Source organism: Procambarus clarkii, chromosome 94 (assembly GCF_040958095.1).
Source record: "Procambarus clarkii isolate CNS0578487 chromosome 94, FALCON_Pclarkii_2.0, whole genome shotgun sequence".
Lineage (NCBI taxonomy): Eukaryota > Metazoa > Arthropoda > Malacostraca > Decapoda > Cambaridae > Procambarus > Procambarus clarkii.
Window position 1 is genome coordinate 10,150,570 of NC_091243.1, and position 17,189 is coordinate 10,167,758.

The window sequence follows — 17,189 nt, forward strand, 5'->3', positions numbered from 1 at the left end:
AGAGAGAGAGAGAGAGAGAGAGAGAGAGAGAGAGAGAGAGTTACATCATGAGTAATGACAAAAATATATAAACTGACAAAGAGAAGAGAAGAGAAATGAAGTACATCAGGAGGAGGAACCTAAGAAGAGAAATAGGGGAAGAGAACACGAATATGGGGAGAATTGAATTTCATATTTTAAATTGGGAGTGACGAGGGCGAGGAGTGATTGGGCAAGATGGTGAGGGAAGGTAACTAGAGGGAAGGAGGAGGAGGGATGGTCGACCTTAAGAGGTGCAGAGAATCTTAGATGGTTGTAGTTCCCCCTTGTTATTACGTTCTTGTTAGTGAGAGTATAAAGCAGTTTCTATCAGTCCCTTCTGTGTTCCGGTCCGTTTGTGCATTTACTGTGTCTACAGTATTGTGTTGTTAGCTCTTGGACCCCGCCTTTCTAAACGTTAGTTTTCTAATGTATTTGCTGTCAATCTCAATTTTATCTTCCATAGAATCGTCACGAATTTCAGCTTCTCAAATACATAGTATAGCCCAGGAAAATTCACACAAACACATACACATGCACACACACACCTACCTCTTGCCCATTCTTTCATATGCCTATGGTGTTACCTGGTGTGTGTGTGTGTGTGTGTACCATTGGAGAGTGTGTGCAGCCTACTCCAGGCATGTTACTGTGTACGATAAGTATACACAGTTGACTCTCTCCCAGATGGTACCATGTGTCGTCTTGCCTCTCATCCCCAGCACCCAACTTCCTACCCTGCATACGCTACCCCAGCAGACTTGTCAATCCTTCAAGGAGGAGTTTGTGGACGTCCTCTTGTCTTTCCCCTCGACCACTCACCGTACTTACCCGTCTCATCAGCTTACCTCCATCTGTGTAAACTTACATCCTCTCTGGTTAACATGTATCAAGACAAGGATGCTACCAAGTACAGAGTGGTGTAGGGTTTTTCTCTAGTTACTTCCCCTCGGCTCGTAAAGTGCTTCCTGTACTCTGACCCTTTGCTTTTCGGTACAGAGGTATTCATTTATTAATTACAGAACCTTCTCTATCACTCCTGTGTGTCATCCCAGTGTGTCATCCCAATGTGTCACCCTGGTGTATCAACTCAATGTTTTTTTCAACTTCGTGAGGCATTTTTCCAAATTACTGAGCCCGTGCTGGTGTGTGGGGAGAGTTAATGTAAACACACACACCTACAAAGCCCTAAATCCACACCACCACAACACAGCCGACCTCACAATACACACACACACACACACACACACCTGAGGAAGGATGGAAGGAGGGGTGAGAGAGAGAGAGAGAGAGAGAGAGAGAGAGAGAGAGAGAGAGAGAGAGAGAGAGAGAGAGAGAGAGAGAGAGAGAGAGAGAGAGAGAGAGAGAGAGAGAGACAGAGAGAGAGAGACAGAGAGAGAGAGACAGAGAGAGAGAGACAGAGAGAGAGAGACAGAGAGAGAGAGACAGAGAGAGAGAGACAGAGAGAGAGACAGAGAGAGAGACAGAGACAGAGAGACAGAGAGAGAGACAGAGAGACAGAGAGACAGAGAGAGAGACAGAGAGACAGAGAGAGAGAGACAGAGAGACAGAGAGAGAGAGAGAGAGAGAGAGAGAGAGAGAGAGAGAGAGAGAGAGAGAGAGAGAGAGAGAGAGAGAGAGAGAGAGAGACAGACAGACAGACAGAGACGGCGTGGGGAAGAATTTCATGAATATTTGAGAAATTCAACGTTTAATTCCCAGGAACGGACGGGAGGAGACTACGTTGCTGTTTCCTTTTTTTCACTGCCGACACTTTCATCGTCGAGCACAACTTTATGGTCACTTTATATTATGATATTTTCCCCTCGATGCCATTATTGCTTGCTGCGCTGCTCTCGTTTTCTGTGGTGCAAATGTTTTTCATTACTTCTGTACAATTATTAAATGCGTTATTTAAATGTAATTCCTATATTAACGTTACTATGTCTGATATTTTAATATGCCTTTGTTCATGCCTAATACAGTAACTGTGTCAGTTTGATCATATTATCGTGATACTAAATATAATTTGACCATGATACCTGACATAAAATTTAATGCACGATTTAAACCAATTTGTATTGGCTCTGATGTCTCCTACGATTTTGCTGTCATACTGTGTGATAATGCCTTTCTTCTCTGATGCCATTACCAATCTCCCTTCGATCACAGATACCTTCAAAGGGCTGGCAAGAGAGGGAGGGAGGGAGGGGTGGAGCAACTTTGATAAGTCCTCTTTCTTTTCGGATTACACCAATGCGCCCCTTGTCCTTCCCCTCCTCCCCACTCCCTCTTCTCCTCTTCCCCTGGGTAATGGCATTATCCTTCAACTGGCGAGTCATTAATGGATAGTTCGCTGCTAGACACTGTCCGACACTGGAACGTTTTCATATTGCAGTGGAATACAATATAATTATAATATTACATCAAGTGATTCATGCGTCAGGTTGCTAGCAGCTGCGTCGAACAGCCTGGTTGACGAGACTACCAACCAGCAGGCCTTGTTAGAGACCCGAGAGCGGGGAATTTGATCCTCGGAATCATAGCAAGGTAACCACAAGGTAAGATAAGGTGTAGGAAAGTAAATTCTTACAGTAAACCAAGGCAATACAATACAACAAAAATAGCTGCTACAATGTATTCATATCGATATATACATTAAATATTGTTAAATTGCCTCAGAATTCATAATAATTTTAGAATCACATCGTAAAACACGGCAACACCAGATTACAGTGTAACCTAAGAATATATACGATGGGCTCTCTTAGGTTATTACTTAAGGAAAATACTTCGAAGATTTCATTCTATTATAATACATAATACAATATACACGGTCAGAATACATGTTACCATTCAAGTATTTTCCTGGCAGACAGTCAGTCTGCTGATATATTCAATAACCAATGCTTACATTCATCTTTATTTATATATTTATTCACACATTAAGTGGCTTTATTAATTAAAAAATTAGCAGTTAAAGTAGCCAATAAATAACTCCAAGCATCGTTATTTAAGTCAGCATAATAAATAGGGTTAGTGTGAGGAACTTTTTTAATTAGTGTCCGAGGAGGAGAGAAAATGGCCTTAACTCAGGGGATACGACACTCTGCGCGCCCCAGACGACACTTTGTAAACATTAGGCAGCCAGCACCCAGCCTCTTTTATAAATACTACAATAAATTACAACCATGAACAACCATTAATAACAGTGATTTTTTTCAAGAAAGACAGGTGAAATGACCATAATACATTCATGTAATTTGCAAACGGAACGTATAAAGTGAAACACATTGTTTCATAAAAAAATAAATATGTAAATGGATATAATTCCCCAATAAATAATACTCACGTTTATGCTACCTTCGATATTGTTTTAGCGATTTGGTCAATGATTTCAATTGTAATTGTGCATGTCGGGCGAACGTCCAGCCCAACATGAATGCCCTCACCGTGTGAACTGTAAATGTCTAGATATAAAAAGCTGGTAGAGACCGTCCTGACGGCCCGCACCTCCTCGTAAATACTAACACCAAAACAATAGTGTCAAGCTCTGGTTTTGTTAAGGGAACTTAGCGAGACAGGAAAGTCTGTTCCATGCAAAACATGATCGATCATTACCATTAAAATACCGCTGTTTTTCGCAATGAATCCTGAGGCAGGACACTTTGGTTCGTGCAACACTGACCATGGTATTTATTTATGTACTCTGCGGAGGAAATGAATATAAAATACGGGAGAATGATGAGATTGAGACACTCACTTATGGGTTTGTAGTATGGGACGCACCTCCTCTTCACCTGGGAGACGGCCTTGGTCCTGGCCGTGTTGATGTACACGAAGCAGTACTCGGTAGCTTCCTGCTGAAAGGTGGAGCAGGGAAAGGCTGCCGACGTCCTCGGCTTGATCACCCGCTGCTCCGACACGTACCTGCACGAACAAGCATAATGTAATAAAATATCAAATTCATAAATCTCGTTGGAGAGCACGTCGAATGTGTGAACTCGCCTAGATGTGCTCACAGGGGTCCAGTATCGGCTCCCTTGTCCCGCATTTCCAGCTCCAAGTCAGCAAATGTAATGACTCATTATTCCTAGTATTTATTTTAGAATATGATTGTAGAATTCCCCCTCGACGATCTTTTCTTGTAGTCCATTCCACGTGCTGGCGACCCTTACGCCGCAAAAGGATTTTCCCAGACATATCTCCGGCTTAAGTGAGCCTGGCTTCCACCCGTGTCCTCTGGTTCTAACGTATCAGAGAAATAGGTACCTTACGGGGCATCACCCGCGTGGTTGGTGCTCTTAACTTACAAGAAAAAGCTCTGGTTTCAGTGACAAATATACTTGGCTGAACAACATCCGTGTGTATGGTGCTGTTAACTTCAAGATACAGCTCTTGTCCTAGTGACAAACGTGTGATTGGTGCTATTAACTTACAGAACGAGCCTCACTCACTAGTTAGCAGGGAAAATGATTTTTGGATGGTATAATATATGAAATTTATGACGCTGAACTATACTTCTTTTCGTTGTCTAAACATTACAGCCTGATGACTAATGTAACGCTATCTAGTGTCAACTCATTTTGTCTATAACAAAGTATCAAAATTAGGATGTTTATAATAGCTACTAATGTCGGCTAAACCGTTAATCTGAGAAAATGTCAACAAACTCACTTGTCAACGGTGGGTGGATTGGCTGAGGTGACGTTGGCTCTGATGCGGGCGTAGACCCTCACCTTGTCGGCCACGCCCACGCAGGACGGGTAGGTCACGTGCACGCCCATGGAGCCCTCGCACGGGTAGATGTTGGCCGCCTGCACGTGCAAAGTGAACGTATCGCTCCACTCCACCTGCACCCACACAACAATACACTATACAAGGATGACTCACAGCACCTGACATGTTTACACAACTCATCCTATCACCTAATACGTCTCACAATTATCCACGTTTTCCATACATAGGTTGGTTAAGTTAGGTGGGTGAATTGGGTTCGTGCGTTTTAGCACCCTTATTTTATACGTTGTGAAAATTAAAAAAAAACAATAGTAATAATAACCCGACCCATCCTCTAAACCGAAATTATAAAATATATAATATGGGCGTCGCATTTCTGCGAAGCCTTAGGGCATAGGAACTGGAGTGGAAATAAAGTTGCATTTTCTTTAGATGTGTCTGGGGCATTGAGACTGAAAAAGGGGAAAAATAGGTAGTATTTTTTAGGTATGCCTTTGATACACTTCGGGGAAGGAGTATGATTGTAGTGGTATACTAGGCATAAGAACTAGAATGGGGGTGGAGGTGGGGGGGGGTTGTATATTTAGATAAGCCTGGCGCTGGGACTGAGTATACCTCCTTGACAACTTTTAGTCATTATTCATATATTTATTATTACATCTTCACTGTCAGTATAATGCTGTCATTAATATTAACAGACAGTATCCCTCTGTAAGACAGTAACTAAACGTGTTCACAATTTGGAATTGTGTACATTTGGTTACAGTCAGTGTGTTAAGAGGAGAGTGGGATGGATAAGAGAGAAGAGAGGCAGCACTGACCGTGAACCATTTAGAGGCAGCGATCACAGGAGAGGTGTGGACGTCGGTGGCCAGCCTCACGCTGTACAGTCCCGCGGGGCCTATGGCTTCGCAGGGGAAGCGGAGCTCGTGGACAGGGAGGTTGTACAGGTCCCACAGCCGTACACGCCCCAGCACCACCGCCTCCCCGCCCCACGCCCACGACACCGCCCGTGCCCCCGTCGACACCACCGACCCCCTGGCGGGAATGTCCTCAACCACGGCTCGTCGCTGTCTCCGTATCCATTCCCAGTACCTCTCGTAAGCGTCCTTTCTTCCCCTTCTCTTCCTCTTCCTGGTTCTCCTGTGTTTCCTCCCCAGCCTACCATCTTTGCCCGGTTTCCTGCCTCCCATATTCTTCTGACTTCCCGGTACTCTGTGGCTCCTCTTACGCTTCAAGAAGGACCAGGGTTTATTGCCGTGTTGGCGCCACGAGGGCGTGGTGGTGGGCGTGGTAGTGGGCGGGGCTTCTGTGCTCGTCCCGCCCACAGGCACACCGTGGTACAGCAGGTCTACAAACGTCTTGAACATAATAGGGCTCTTGGGCATACACTTGGAGTGGGTGAACCTGTGCCAACACCAATAGTCAAGATGGTCAAGGACATAATATTGCTGACTAGTAAGTAAACGAGAAAATGAGAGAGAGAGAGAGAGAGAGAGAGAGAGAGAGAGAGAGAGAGAGAGAGAGAGAGAGAGAGAGAGAGAGAGAGAGAGAGAGAGAGAGAGAGAGAGAGAGAGAGAGAGAGAGAGAGAGAGGGGGAGAGAACAAACTATATAGGCTTCTTACCCAAACGTAGGATTCATTTCAGTCCGGAAATTCCTTCACATACATATACCGTGTATGAATAGGTGTATATACATACACATATATGTTTATTATATAACAAATAAATATATTCTTAGTACACAATTTTAAATGTAAATATGGCAAGGCAAATGACATGTCATTGCATTAAATTAATAATAATAATTCGAAAGATGGGGTTTAGGAACTAAGGCTCAACCCTGCAAGCATATCTAGTGGAGTACACACACACACACACACACACACACACACACACACACACACACACACACACACACACACACACATACACACACACACACACACACACACACACACACACACACATGGACCTAGTCATACAGAAATGCCAGGAGGCTGAAGAGAGATTTATACCAACGGTAAAGGGAAAAAATAAGAAGGAATATAATAACCCATGGTTTAATAGACAGTGTCAGGAAGCAAAAATGGCCAGCAGACGGGAGTGGAGGAAGTACAGAAGACAAAGAACAGAGGACAACAGAAGCAGATACAACAGAGCTAGGAACGATTACATTAACATAAGACGAACATCGGAAAGGGACTATGAGAACGATATTGCAATTAAAGCGAAAAAACAACCTAAGTTACTACACAGTCATATAAGAAGAAAAATGTCGGTGAACGACCAAGTGACAAGACTAAGGAAGACAGAGGGGGCATATACTGAAAGTGACAAGGAAATCTGCGAGGCACTGAATGCCAGTTTCCATGGAGTGTTCACTACCGAGCCTGAGCAGCTCCCATTGTTGGAAGGGGTTACCCTAGATGAAAGACTATCAGATATAGAGGTGACAGCAGAGGAGGTAATGAAACAGTTGACAACTCTAGATGCAACTAAAGCAGTTGGACCAGACAAAGTATCACCGTGGATACTAAAAGAAGCAGCACAGGCCCTCAGCGTGCCTCTGGCAATGATCTTTAATGAGTCACTTATGTCAGGAGAATTGCCCAGTTGCTGGAAGAAGGCAAATGTCGTGCCGATCTTCAAGAAAGGAGATAGGGAGGAGGCACTTAACTACAGACCTGTATCACTGACAAGCATCCCCTGTAAAATACTGGAAAGAATAATTAGGCTGCGACTGGTTGCTCACCTGGAGAACATTAGGTTTGTGAACAAACATCAACATGGGTTCTGGACAGGGAAATCGTGCCTAACAAACCTTCTGGAATTCTATGATAAAATAACGAGGATAAGACAGGACAGAGATGGTTGGGCAGACTGCATATTTCTGGACTGCCAAAAAGCCTTTGATACAGTACCGCACATGAGACTGCTGTTCAAGCTCGAGAGGCAGGCGGGGGTGGGGGGAAAGGTCCTAGAATGGATAAGGAACTACCTAACAGGAAGGAGCCAAAGAGTTACGGTAAGGGGCGAGAAGTCGGACTGGCGAACAGTAACAAGTGGAGTACCACAAGAATCGGTGCTGGGACCAATTCTATTTCTTGTATATGTTAACGACATGTTTACAGGCGTAGAGTCCTACATGTCGATGTTTGCGGATGATGCAAAGTTGATGAGAAGAGTTGTGACAGATGAGGATTGCAGGATCCTCCAAGAGGACCTGAACAGATTGCAGAGATGGTCAAAGAAATGGCTACTAGAATTCAACACGAGCAAATGTAAAGTTATGGAAATGGGACTAGGAGATAGGAGACCAAAGGGACAGTACACAATGAAGGGGAACAGCCTACCTGTAACGACGCGTGAAAGAGACCTGGGGGTGGACGTAACACCTAATCTATCTCCTGAGGCACATATTAATAGGATAACGACAGCAGCGTACTCTACACTGGCAAAAGTTAGAACATCATTCAGAAACCTAAGTAAGGAGGCATTTAGGGCGCTTTACACTGCCTACGTAAGGCCAGTCTTAGAGTATGCCGCCTCATCATGGAGTCCCCATCTGAAGAAGCATATAATGAAACTGGAAAAGGTTCAGAGGTTTGCAACGAGACTCGTCCCAGAGCTACGAGGGATGGGGTATGAAGAGCGCCTGAGGGAACTGTGCCTTACGACACTAGAAAGAAGAAGGGAGAGGGGGGACATGATAGGAACGTATAAGATACTCAGAGGAATTGACAGAGTGGACATAGACGAAATGTTCACACGGAATAGTAACAGAACGAGAGGACATGGATGGAAGCTTGAAACTCAGATGAGTCACAGAGATGTTAGGAAGTTTTCTTTTAGCGTGAGAGTAGTGGGGAAATGGAATGCACTTCAGGAACAGGTTGTGGAAGCAAATACTATTCATAATTTTAAAACCAGGTATGATAGGGAAATAGGACAGGAGTCATTGCTGTAAACAACCGATGCTCGAAAGGCGGGATCCAAGAGTCAATGCTCGATCCTGCAGACACAACTAGGTGAGTACAACTAGGTGAGTACACACACACACACACACACATAGGGGGCCTCGTAGCCTGGTGGATAGCGCGCAGGACTCGTAATTCTGTGGCGCGGGTTTGATTCCCGCACGAGGCAGAAACAAATGGGCAAAGTTTCTTTCACCCTGAATGCCCCTGTTACCTAGCAGTAAATAGGTACCTGGGAGTTAGTCAGCTGTCACGGGCTGCTTCCTGGTGTGTGTGTGTGTGTGTGTGTGTGTGTGTGTGTGTGTGTGTGTGTGTGTGTGTGTGTGTGTGTGTGTGTGTGTGAGTGTGGTGTGAAAAAAAAGTAGTTAGTGTAGTTAGTAAATAGTTGATTGACAGTTGAGAGGCGGGCCGAAAGAGCAAAGCTCAACCCCCGCAAACACAACTAGGTGAATACACACACACCGCTTCCCTCTGGACCTCTACCTCTACATTCCAACCCTAGTTACCCTTGACCAGTACCCTCCCTCCCTTTCCACCTACCTGAGTTTGACCTCGACGGGGGACCTGTAGGTCTCGACCCTCTTTGGTACTTCGATGGTCATATTTGGCCACGATACCTCCACCTCCCCGCTCACCGCCAGCACTTCTGACCCCCGCTGCAACCTGTCCAAACACAAACATGTTTAACACCTGCTGACACTCGTAGCGTTAGGTAAAGCAGCACCAGGGATGATGATGTTAGTCAAATATGGCTTTAATGACTATGAGAAAGAGAAATAAAGAATGAGACGAGAGACAGAAACCAAAATATCTTGTCTCTGCTTTATATGTAGATATATGTGTATATATATATAGCAGGTGTGAAACCCCAGGGAGGAGACCCCCAATAGGACAAGGTATGAGAGAGAGGCCTCGGGGGGCTTCCTCGAACCCAGGTAATACATTCCCTGTCATGAATCACGCGCCATAATCACAGCCTCTCCTCTAATACCTCGCCTCCCCGGGAGTAATCAATAAACTTCCCGGCAGCCACCAGTCGGTAAACATTTAATGAGGCTCCGGACCTCGGCAAGCACCGCAGGAGCCCGTCTGCCAAGGCTCGACGAGCCCAAAAGAAAAAAAATAATGCTCTACGTCCAAAGTTGATTTTTTTTACTTTTTTGTTTGCAAACTTATTTTTATATATGCTGTTATAATCGTACAACTTTCTAACCGTTAGCAGTACATGAAAGGAAGAGTTGTAAATGATTCACTAGTTTTAAGAAAGGGTTTTTCCTTGCCAAGCTACACAAAACTTGCCACATTTCAAACGATATACAAATGAAGGTCGTTTGACTAAAACGCTGAATAAAGTATTTAACTTTCGTCTTTACCAACTCCCGAAATATTGAATAATAATGATGACGACGGCCGACTTACCAGAAGAAGTGTATGCCGCCCTGCACGACAATGCCACATTCGAAAATATACGACAGCGTATCCACCTCCTCGTTCACCACGTAGGTCTTGATGGCCCGCACACTGCCGCTGGCGAAGAGCGATAGGGTGAGGGGTTCCCTGGCCGCCCCCAGTAGCCCACCCGATGCTATACGAGGGGCGTTGATGTCGCCAGGCAACCGCCAGGATCGTACGGCCTCGTCATCTGGGTCATTGTTCTGGCCGGGGACGTCTTCTTGACCTGGGTCGTCGGGTTTCCCTCCGCCGGGGTCGGTGACGGAGGTGTTCAGCAAGATGGCCGATTTGTTGTCGAAGTCCCAAGTGTAGAGAGGCGCATCCGTCCTGCCAGACACAGCACACAGGTGAGACACGCCTATACCATGGACCCAGGACCCGACCGGTCACTCATACCGGTAAATTATAGAATATGGATGGAGAGAGAGAGAGAGAGAGAGAGAGAGAGAGAGAGAGAGAGAGAGAGAGAGAGAGAGAGAGAGAGAGAGAGAGAGAGAGAGAGAGAGAGACAGAGAGAGAGAGAGACAGAGAGAGAGAGAGAGAGAGAGACAGAGACAGAGAGAGAGAGAGAGAGAGAGAGAGAGACAGAGAGAGAGAGAGAGAGAGATGGGAGATTAAAGAACAAGTTTGGTAGTGAAGGAAAAAGACACGAAAGGAAGTACAAGATTAACGGTAAAAAAATATTTCCCACACCTACAAAACAATGAAGATTTTCAGTACTCTTAAAACTTTAACAAATATGAGCTCAGGAAAATATTAAATAAAACTTTGTAATGTGTATGTTGTTGGAGCGAGGCTGCGGGCTGTGAAGCTGAGCTCAGCAAACACTGTCGTAGCCTAACACTGAGCCGCTACACGCACAGCTAACATCAGCGTCGCTCCGCACACCACACTCACCCAATTGAATGTGCCGAGTCATAATTATGCAAAAACACGAATGTGGTCTTATATAACATTTCGAAATAACAGTGATAACAAAAATTTATGTTTCTACTTTTGACTTATCAATAACACATAAATAAACCAAATTGGAAAAAGTCATGTAATTTACAGTGTGAAAAGCGCAAAGCAGATGTGAGTTACTTCCTTCACATCAGAAGCGAGCTTCAGCGATCGTTACCAATAGACGCAAATTATCAACCTTCAACTTAAATTGACCTTTTTTTCTGTCAAATTATTATAATACACTTCCCATGTTCCGTCTTATAATTGCACAAATCACGAGAGGAAATAACTCCTCGCTCACCGTCACAGCAAACATCGATTCCCAACACCGCCTAGGCTGTTTACCCTCACCTGTCATTATCTTGGCCCCGTGTGACGGCTGCCACGAAATGGTGACGAAGTGCGTGTTTACACACGTCTACAATTATCTTGCCTCTACGCTTGCGGAAGATGTGGTGGGTACGGACACGGGAACACACACACATGCGTATTATTTACAATTGTTTACAATTAATTTGCCACCTGCAGTGAGATCAGTGGGAACCGTATGAGGGTATGTTTACACGTGTCCAAATGATCATCTTCCTACAGAATCCGCGGTTCCCGCCAGGGGGCTGGACTTGTTTAAACTGGGGCACATTAAACATTGAGAGATTTAACCCGTAAAAACAAGACCCGAAGGTTATAAAGATGTACGTATATATACACATTCTCGCCTTTGATTTTGGTTTGCTTGGAGGTGTGTGTGTAGGAAGACTAACGGGCGTGAGTAATGTGACTTTGAGAAAGCGCTACACATGTGACTATGTGGGAGGTACTTAGGGTTGGGGCGTGAGAGGTCCTTTGGGTGAAAGCGTGGGGGCGTACCCACGGTGTGGGCGTGAGAGGAACCCCACAGTAGGGGCGTGGGGGTGTGGACTGTTGCACGTGCCGTACAGAGGGTAGGCACTTGGGAAGTACTGAGGGTCGGGTCGTATGAGGTTTTGACTGTGGGAGTGTTAGGTTATGAGGGTGTGTGGGAGGTACTCACGGTGGGGGCGTGGGAGTCAGATAGACCACAGCAGTAAGGTGACCCTGGAGCGCGGTGTAGTGGGCGGGCGCCTCCACACTCAGCCCAGACACTCCTGCAAGGAAGGAGAGAGCAGGTAAGAGCTATAGTTAGGGAGCGACTACCAACACTCGCTACCCTGCTGGTGATGATGATTGATGGGCTACAATGATGATGATTATGACATAATAATGAATAGGTTTTGGACATCATTGCACATTATTACCTACACTAAAATATATATAATCTAGCGACCGGTTGGTCTTGTAATACAGTCTTTATGCAGGATAACCCAACCCAACATTAGGTTAGGCTAACAGAATAAAAACATGGCTTTTTTTTAACAATATGTCAACAACTGTCCGGTTTTTGTCTGTCAAAAAAATTTCTGTTCTGAATTGTAGATAAGTTCTTGCTAACAACCTCGTGTTAACTAACTTACATCATTGTGTAAGTTGCAGATTTCCGGTACTTCATATCTCTCAATAATAATATCTTGTATCATTAATGTCCAGGCGGGTCATACCAAGTTTAATATACAAATATATTGGTTGAATATTAACAATTTAAACCCTTTTAGGTCGCAAATAATAATTGATTAAGTATAAATAAATAAATATTAAAAGTTACTGAAAAGGAAATGTTGTACTGGAAACACAATAGCCTAGCTTCACCGGATTGTCTGAAGGATTGGCGACACGTTCATGTCCTCTTAAACATGTATTTACACATTGTAAAGAGGTCAATATAGTATGATATAAAGTACACAGACAAGTACTACTGGCTCAATAGTATCACTTATATTCGAATTTCATAAATTCTGTCCAAGGAATTTTAAATGTGATATTCCACAACTCGACAAACGCATTTAGTAACCTTAACAGAAGAGTGGATATTTTGAACATTATAAAAGAACATGGTAATATAAAGACCAATATTAACCTTAGCGGCTTAAATTTTCCCAAAAACTTAAATACTATATTGCAAGACCACGTTTTTTGCACTGGTTAAAAAATCGTAATTCCTGGACTATTATACATATGTTTGAGAAACCACAGCAGCAAGGGCGCGTACGCTTGCCAGAACACTATCAATCAGGTAGAATTGTAACTATCTCTCAGGCATGAAGTCTGTCCCAAATCTCCAGTGAAGCTGTGTATGTGGTCAGCTTGGACCGTCACTTCTCAGAGTAGTGGAGAACTCCTGGGCGTCAGGAAGTTGACCAAACGTCACCAGAAGCCTCTCTTACAAGACTACCTTCATATTACTTCCACTGGCCAACTTGTGGAGCTTCAGGCAGCTTACGGTAATCCCTAATACTTTAATGCTCTTCCTTCCCAGACAAAGAGGCTATATAATTTTGATATTTTCACACCAATTATTGACAAACACCCAGCAAGCTTATGAAGTTCTCTCCTATAAGTACTGTATATCATACCAGAGCTGCAAAAATAATAGTATATATATACCTAATAAGAAAGAAAAGGACAAAATATGGACTGTCGCACGCACAGAAAAAGCAAGCATATATTAGCGAAGGCAGTCCAAGCTAGGCTCCTCGCCCATTTCCAGTTGGCCAGATTGAGTTTTTCTTCTCGTCTTGTCTCTTAATGTTATCTTAGGTGATTAGTAGGTCTTCTTTACATTTCATGTTATCGGAAGATCTTTTAAAATGTTTTAATAGGGTGATTGTTGACATGTAAATTTGAAAGTGATTTTATATCAACAAAAAAGATCATTATACGCTTGTATGTAAACTGGAAGCAACTAATACAAGAGAATGTTTCTGTTCGAAGTTGGTGACCTTTGCAAGATGACTGGTGGTTGGAGATAAAGTGAAAGGTGAGAGAACGAGAACAATAAACAAGAATCACAACTCCATCGACGGCTGCCTGTAGGAGGGATATGATCACTTAAATGTTCATAGTGTGTGTGTGTGTGTTTGTTTGTTTTATCCTTGCCAGCGGCTGACGGTCACGTTCACAAACAATCCACAATGGGAGTGGATGGTACTGATAAAGGAGGAAAGGAGTAAGAGAGAAAAATGTGAGAGAGTCAACAAATAACGGAGCATTAGAAGTAAAGTTAGGCAGCTATAATAAGGTAGGTTACCAAGGAACTGGTGCATCACTACGCTCTTCCCTCCCTATACCATCCTGTTCCTTGTCCCTCTCCTGCTTCACAGTCACTTCTCTCACCCACGGCACCATTCAGTTACGGTCCATTCACCTGGGCTGTATGAGTCTCGAACCCTGGATCTCCATACGTGTCAGGTCGAAGCCCTATTCACCTACACCCCAGGTGAATGGAATGTTTATTTCCAGGTAAATGTGGATGACAATTTACATTCAATTACGGATTACTTCATCATCCGGGTCCCTCCCACGGGACACAACCCATTCCCAGAGGTCCTGAGAGCTAGTGGGTGGATCTCATGAAGTCTCTCGTCTGGTCAATGGGTAGGGGACAAGATGGGTCCTGAGGGAAGAATGTACTGTGTCCAGGTATTGTTCCCTTCTATTTAACATCTTTCTGGAGTTCAGTGTTATGCATCCTGGATGGGTAGAAAACCTTATTGGGACATTGTGTTCTAGGGACCAAATACTAAAGGGTCTTGTTCCAAGCGTCGATTATACATATATGAATGATTCTGGGTGTGTATACATAGGATCTGCCTCGTATGGGCCAATATGACTACTGCAGTTCCCTTTATTCTTAAATATGAGGTAAACCCCAGCTCTAAGTCTACATTAATATCAATGACAGCCAACATCCGGGGCATTACTGTCCTCCTCAGTCAAGGTGAGTGACTCGATCTGCTCTTCACTAATACGAGTGTTGTATTCCATGTGTGGAGGTGTAGATTATTCATCCCGATCAATGGTGGCCAGTTGACTCATGCAAGCAATGCATTCTACCCTAAAAACTCCTCCCTTCTACACTCACCCATTACTCTTCCCACCCCGTCTTGAACACACATTTTACCTCCTTTCCCTCCCACATTTCGGCTCCGTTACTCGCGTGAGAATATAGTGAGGGCGGGACGGACAGGCGAAGGACTGAGAATGGTAGTGAAATGGGAGGGAGATGTGTGAGGGAACGGAGACGAGACAGAAGGAGGATGGCGGGTAGTGAGGAGGGAATGAGTGAGGATGGAAGGAGTGAGGGAATGAGGGGCACGGCAGCACTCCACTCCCCTAAACAACACCACTGATATAACTCCTCAACATTTATAGGCTTCCCCTGCATGCATTAATGTTTGTTTCCAGCCAGCCGGCCCTCCAGCTGTAACATATACACCAGTACGCAATCTATGAAATTCCAATAACTGCCTCATATATCCTCCGACAACGATCATAATTAACGGAAAGCAATCAATGTTAATACCAAGCCAATGCACGCACCCTGGTACGAGCAGAGCAACACAGACAGACACACAGATCAATACTCGCCTAGACCAGACCGAGACAGGCGATCATAACCTGGACGGAGCAGCTCGCTCGTGTCTCTCGGGTGAGGGGAATGACCCTCTCAGACGGCCGTAAAACACACTAACAGCCGACATAAACCTGCTCTGTACACCTTGTGCAAATTTTGGCGGGAAAGTCTGAAGGGCAGGTTGCGCGCGCCGCTCACAGTGGCAGGAAAGCTGGGCGGTAGAAGTGGTTATTTTAATCCCCTCATCCATTTGATTATTTATATTTAATTGTTTCCAATACTTTTTATAGTTCAACCGCAATTTTAACCTAAATGCAAACACTGCACAAACACCACACTTGCTCACAATCATGAGCAACCACAAACACCTGCAAAAGTGCTAAGGTCTTGCCTAACACCATGCACTTGCAGTAGCCTAAAGTATTACCCCGTATTTCAGTCCGTACTACCATACAAACTCCTCAATATGACCCCAATGCCACACAAACCCCATTACCTTGTCCTGCCGCACCAACCACTTGGGCTGGTCGGTATAGTTGAGGTCTCGCTTCTTCTTCTATCTTGCAGGTCGGCGTTCAATTCCCAATGGTCCAGGAGGCTGGGCATCATTCCTACCCCCCGCTCTAGCCCAGATCCTTGTCCTGTTATTATCTTCCAAGTGCTATATAGTCATACTGGCTTAGTGTTTTCTTATCTTGCCCCGTCAATCTTCCACACATGCATATCAACTTTGCTTCACAGTTTAGGAACAACAACACAGCAGACAGTGCGTCACAGCTTAACAGCAACGGCACAATAGAACTTGTCTGGCAGCTTAGCAACAACGCAGCAGACATTGCGTCACAGCTTAGCAACAACGCAGCAGACATTGCGTCACAGTTTAGCAACAACGCAGCAGACATTGCGTCACAGTTAAGCAACAACGCAGCAGACATTGCGTCACAGTTTAGCAACAACGCAGCAGACATTGCGTCACAGCTTAGCAACAACGCAGCAGACATTGCGTCACAGTTTAGCAACAACGCAGCAGACATTGCGTCACAGCTTAGCAACAACGCAGCAGACATTGCGTCACAGCTTAGCAACAACGCAGCAGACATTGCGTCACAGCTTAGCAACAACGCAGCAGACATTGCGTCACAGCTTAGCAACAACAACACACCGGGCCTGCGAACAACCCGTTGTCCTCTCCAATAGCACATCGCATTTAGTCGTAGAAACCCCCTAAGACCAAAAACTGACGTACTCACAATCATAGCTGCTCACAAAATTGACGTGATGTCCCGTTTTCTATTCGTGGATTATCGGTTAGGTTAGGCTCAGGCAATTTAATACATCAGATTAGCGACGTAATGAACGCTGGAGGGGACGTGGCTGGCTTCACAGCCTAGCAATAAAGCCCCTGGGAGCGACACACTCGGGACCACCGCCGCCGGATAAGGCCATCTGGCGACGATAAGAGAATATAATGAGTGCTTCCTGCAGGTGGTGGAGACTAGTGACGAGGTCCTCAGTGCCACGGCACAGATGGTTCTCAGTGCCACGGCACAGGTGGTCCTCGGTAGCG

General features: G+C 44.8%; 1 protein-coding gene across 3 annotated transcripts in view; it reads right to left on the reverse strand.

The window, feature by feature from the left end:
- The window catches only part of gogo (golden goal), a 153,529-nt gene that overhangs the window by 69,991 nt on the left and 66,349 nt on the right, over positions 1 to 17,189 (reverse strand). For all 3 annotated transcript variants that reach the window (XM_069319717.1, XM_045729427.2, XM_069319716.1), the window contains 6 exons: positions 12,167 to 12,260; positions 10,159 to 10,518; positions 9,280 to 9,402; positions 5,580 to 6,165; positions 4,696 to 4,871; positions 3,782 to 3,948 (listed from right to left, as the gene is read on the reverse strand). In XM_069319717.1, the coding sequence (XP_069175818.1) occupies positions 3,782 to 3,948; positions 4,696 to 4,871; positions 5,580 to 6,165; positions 9,280 to 9,402; positions 10,159 to 10,518; positions 12,167 to 12,260 (1,506 nt within the window). The remainder of the gene's footprint in view (positions 1 to 3,781; positions 3,949 to 4,695; positions 4,872 to 5,579; positions 6,166 to 9,279; positions 9,403 to 10,158; positions 10,519 to 12,166; positions 12,261 to 17,189) is intronic.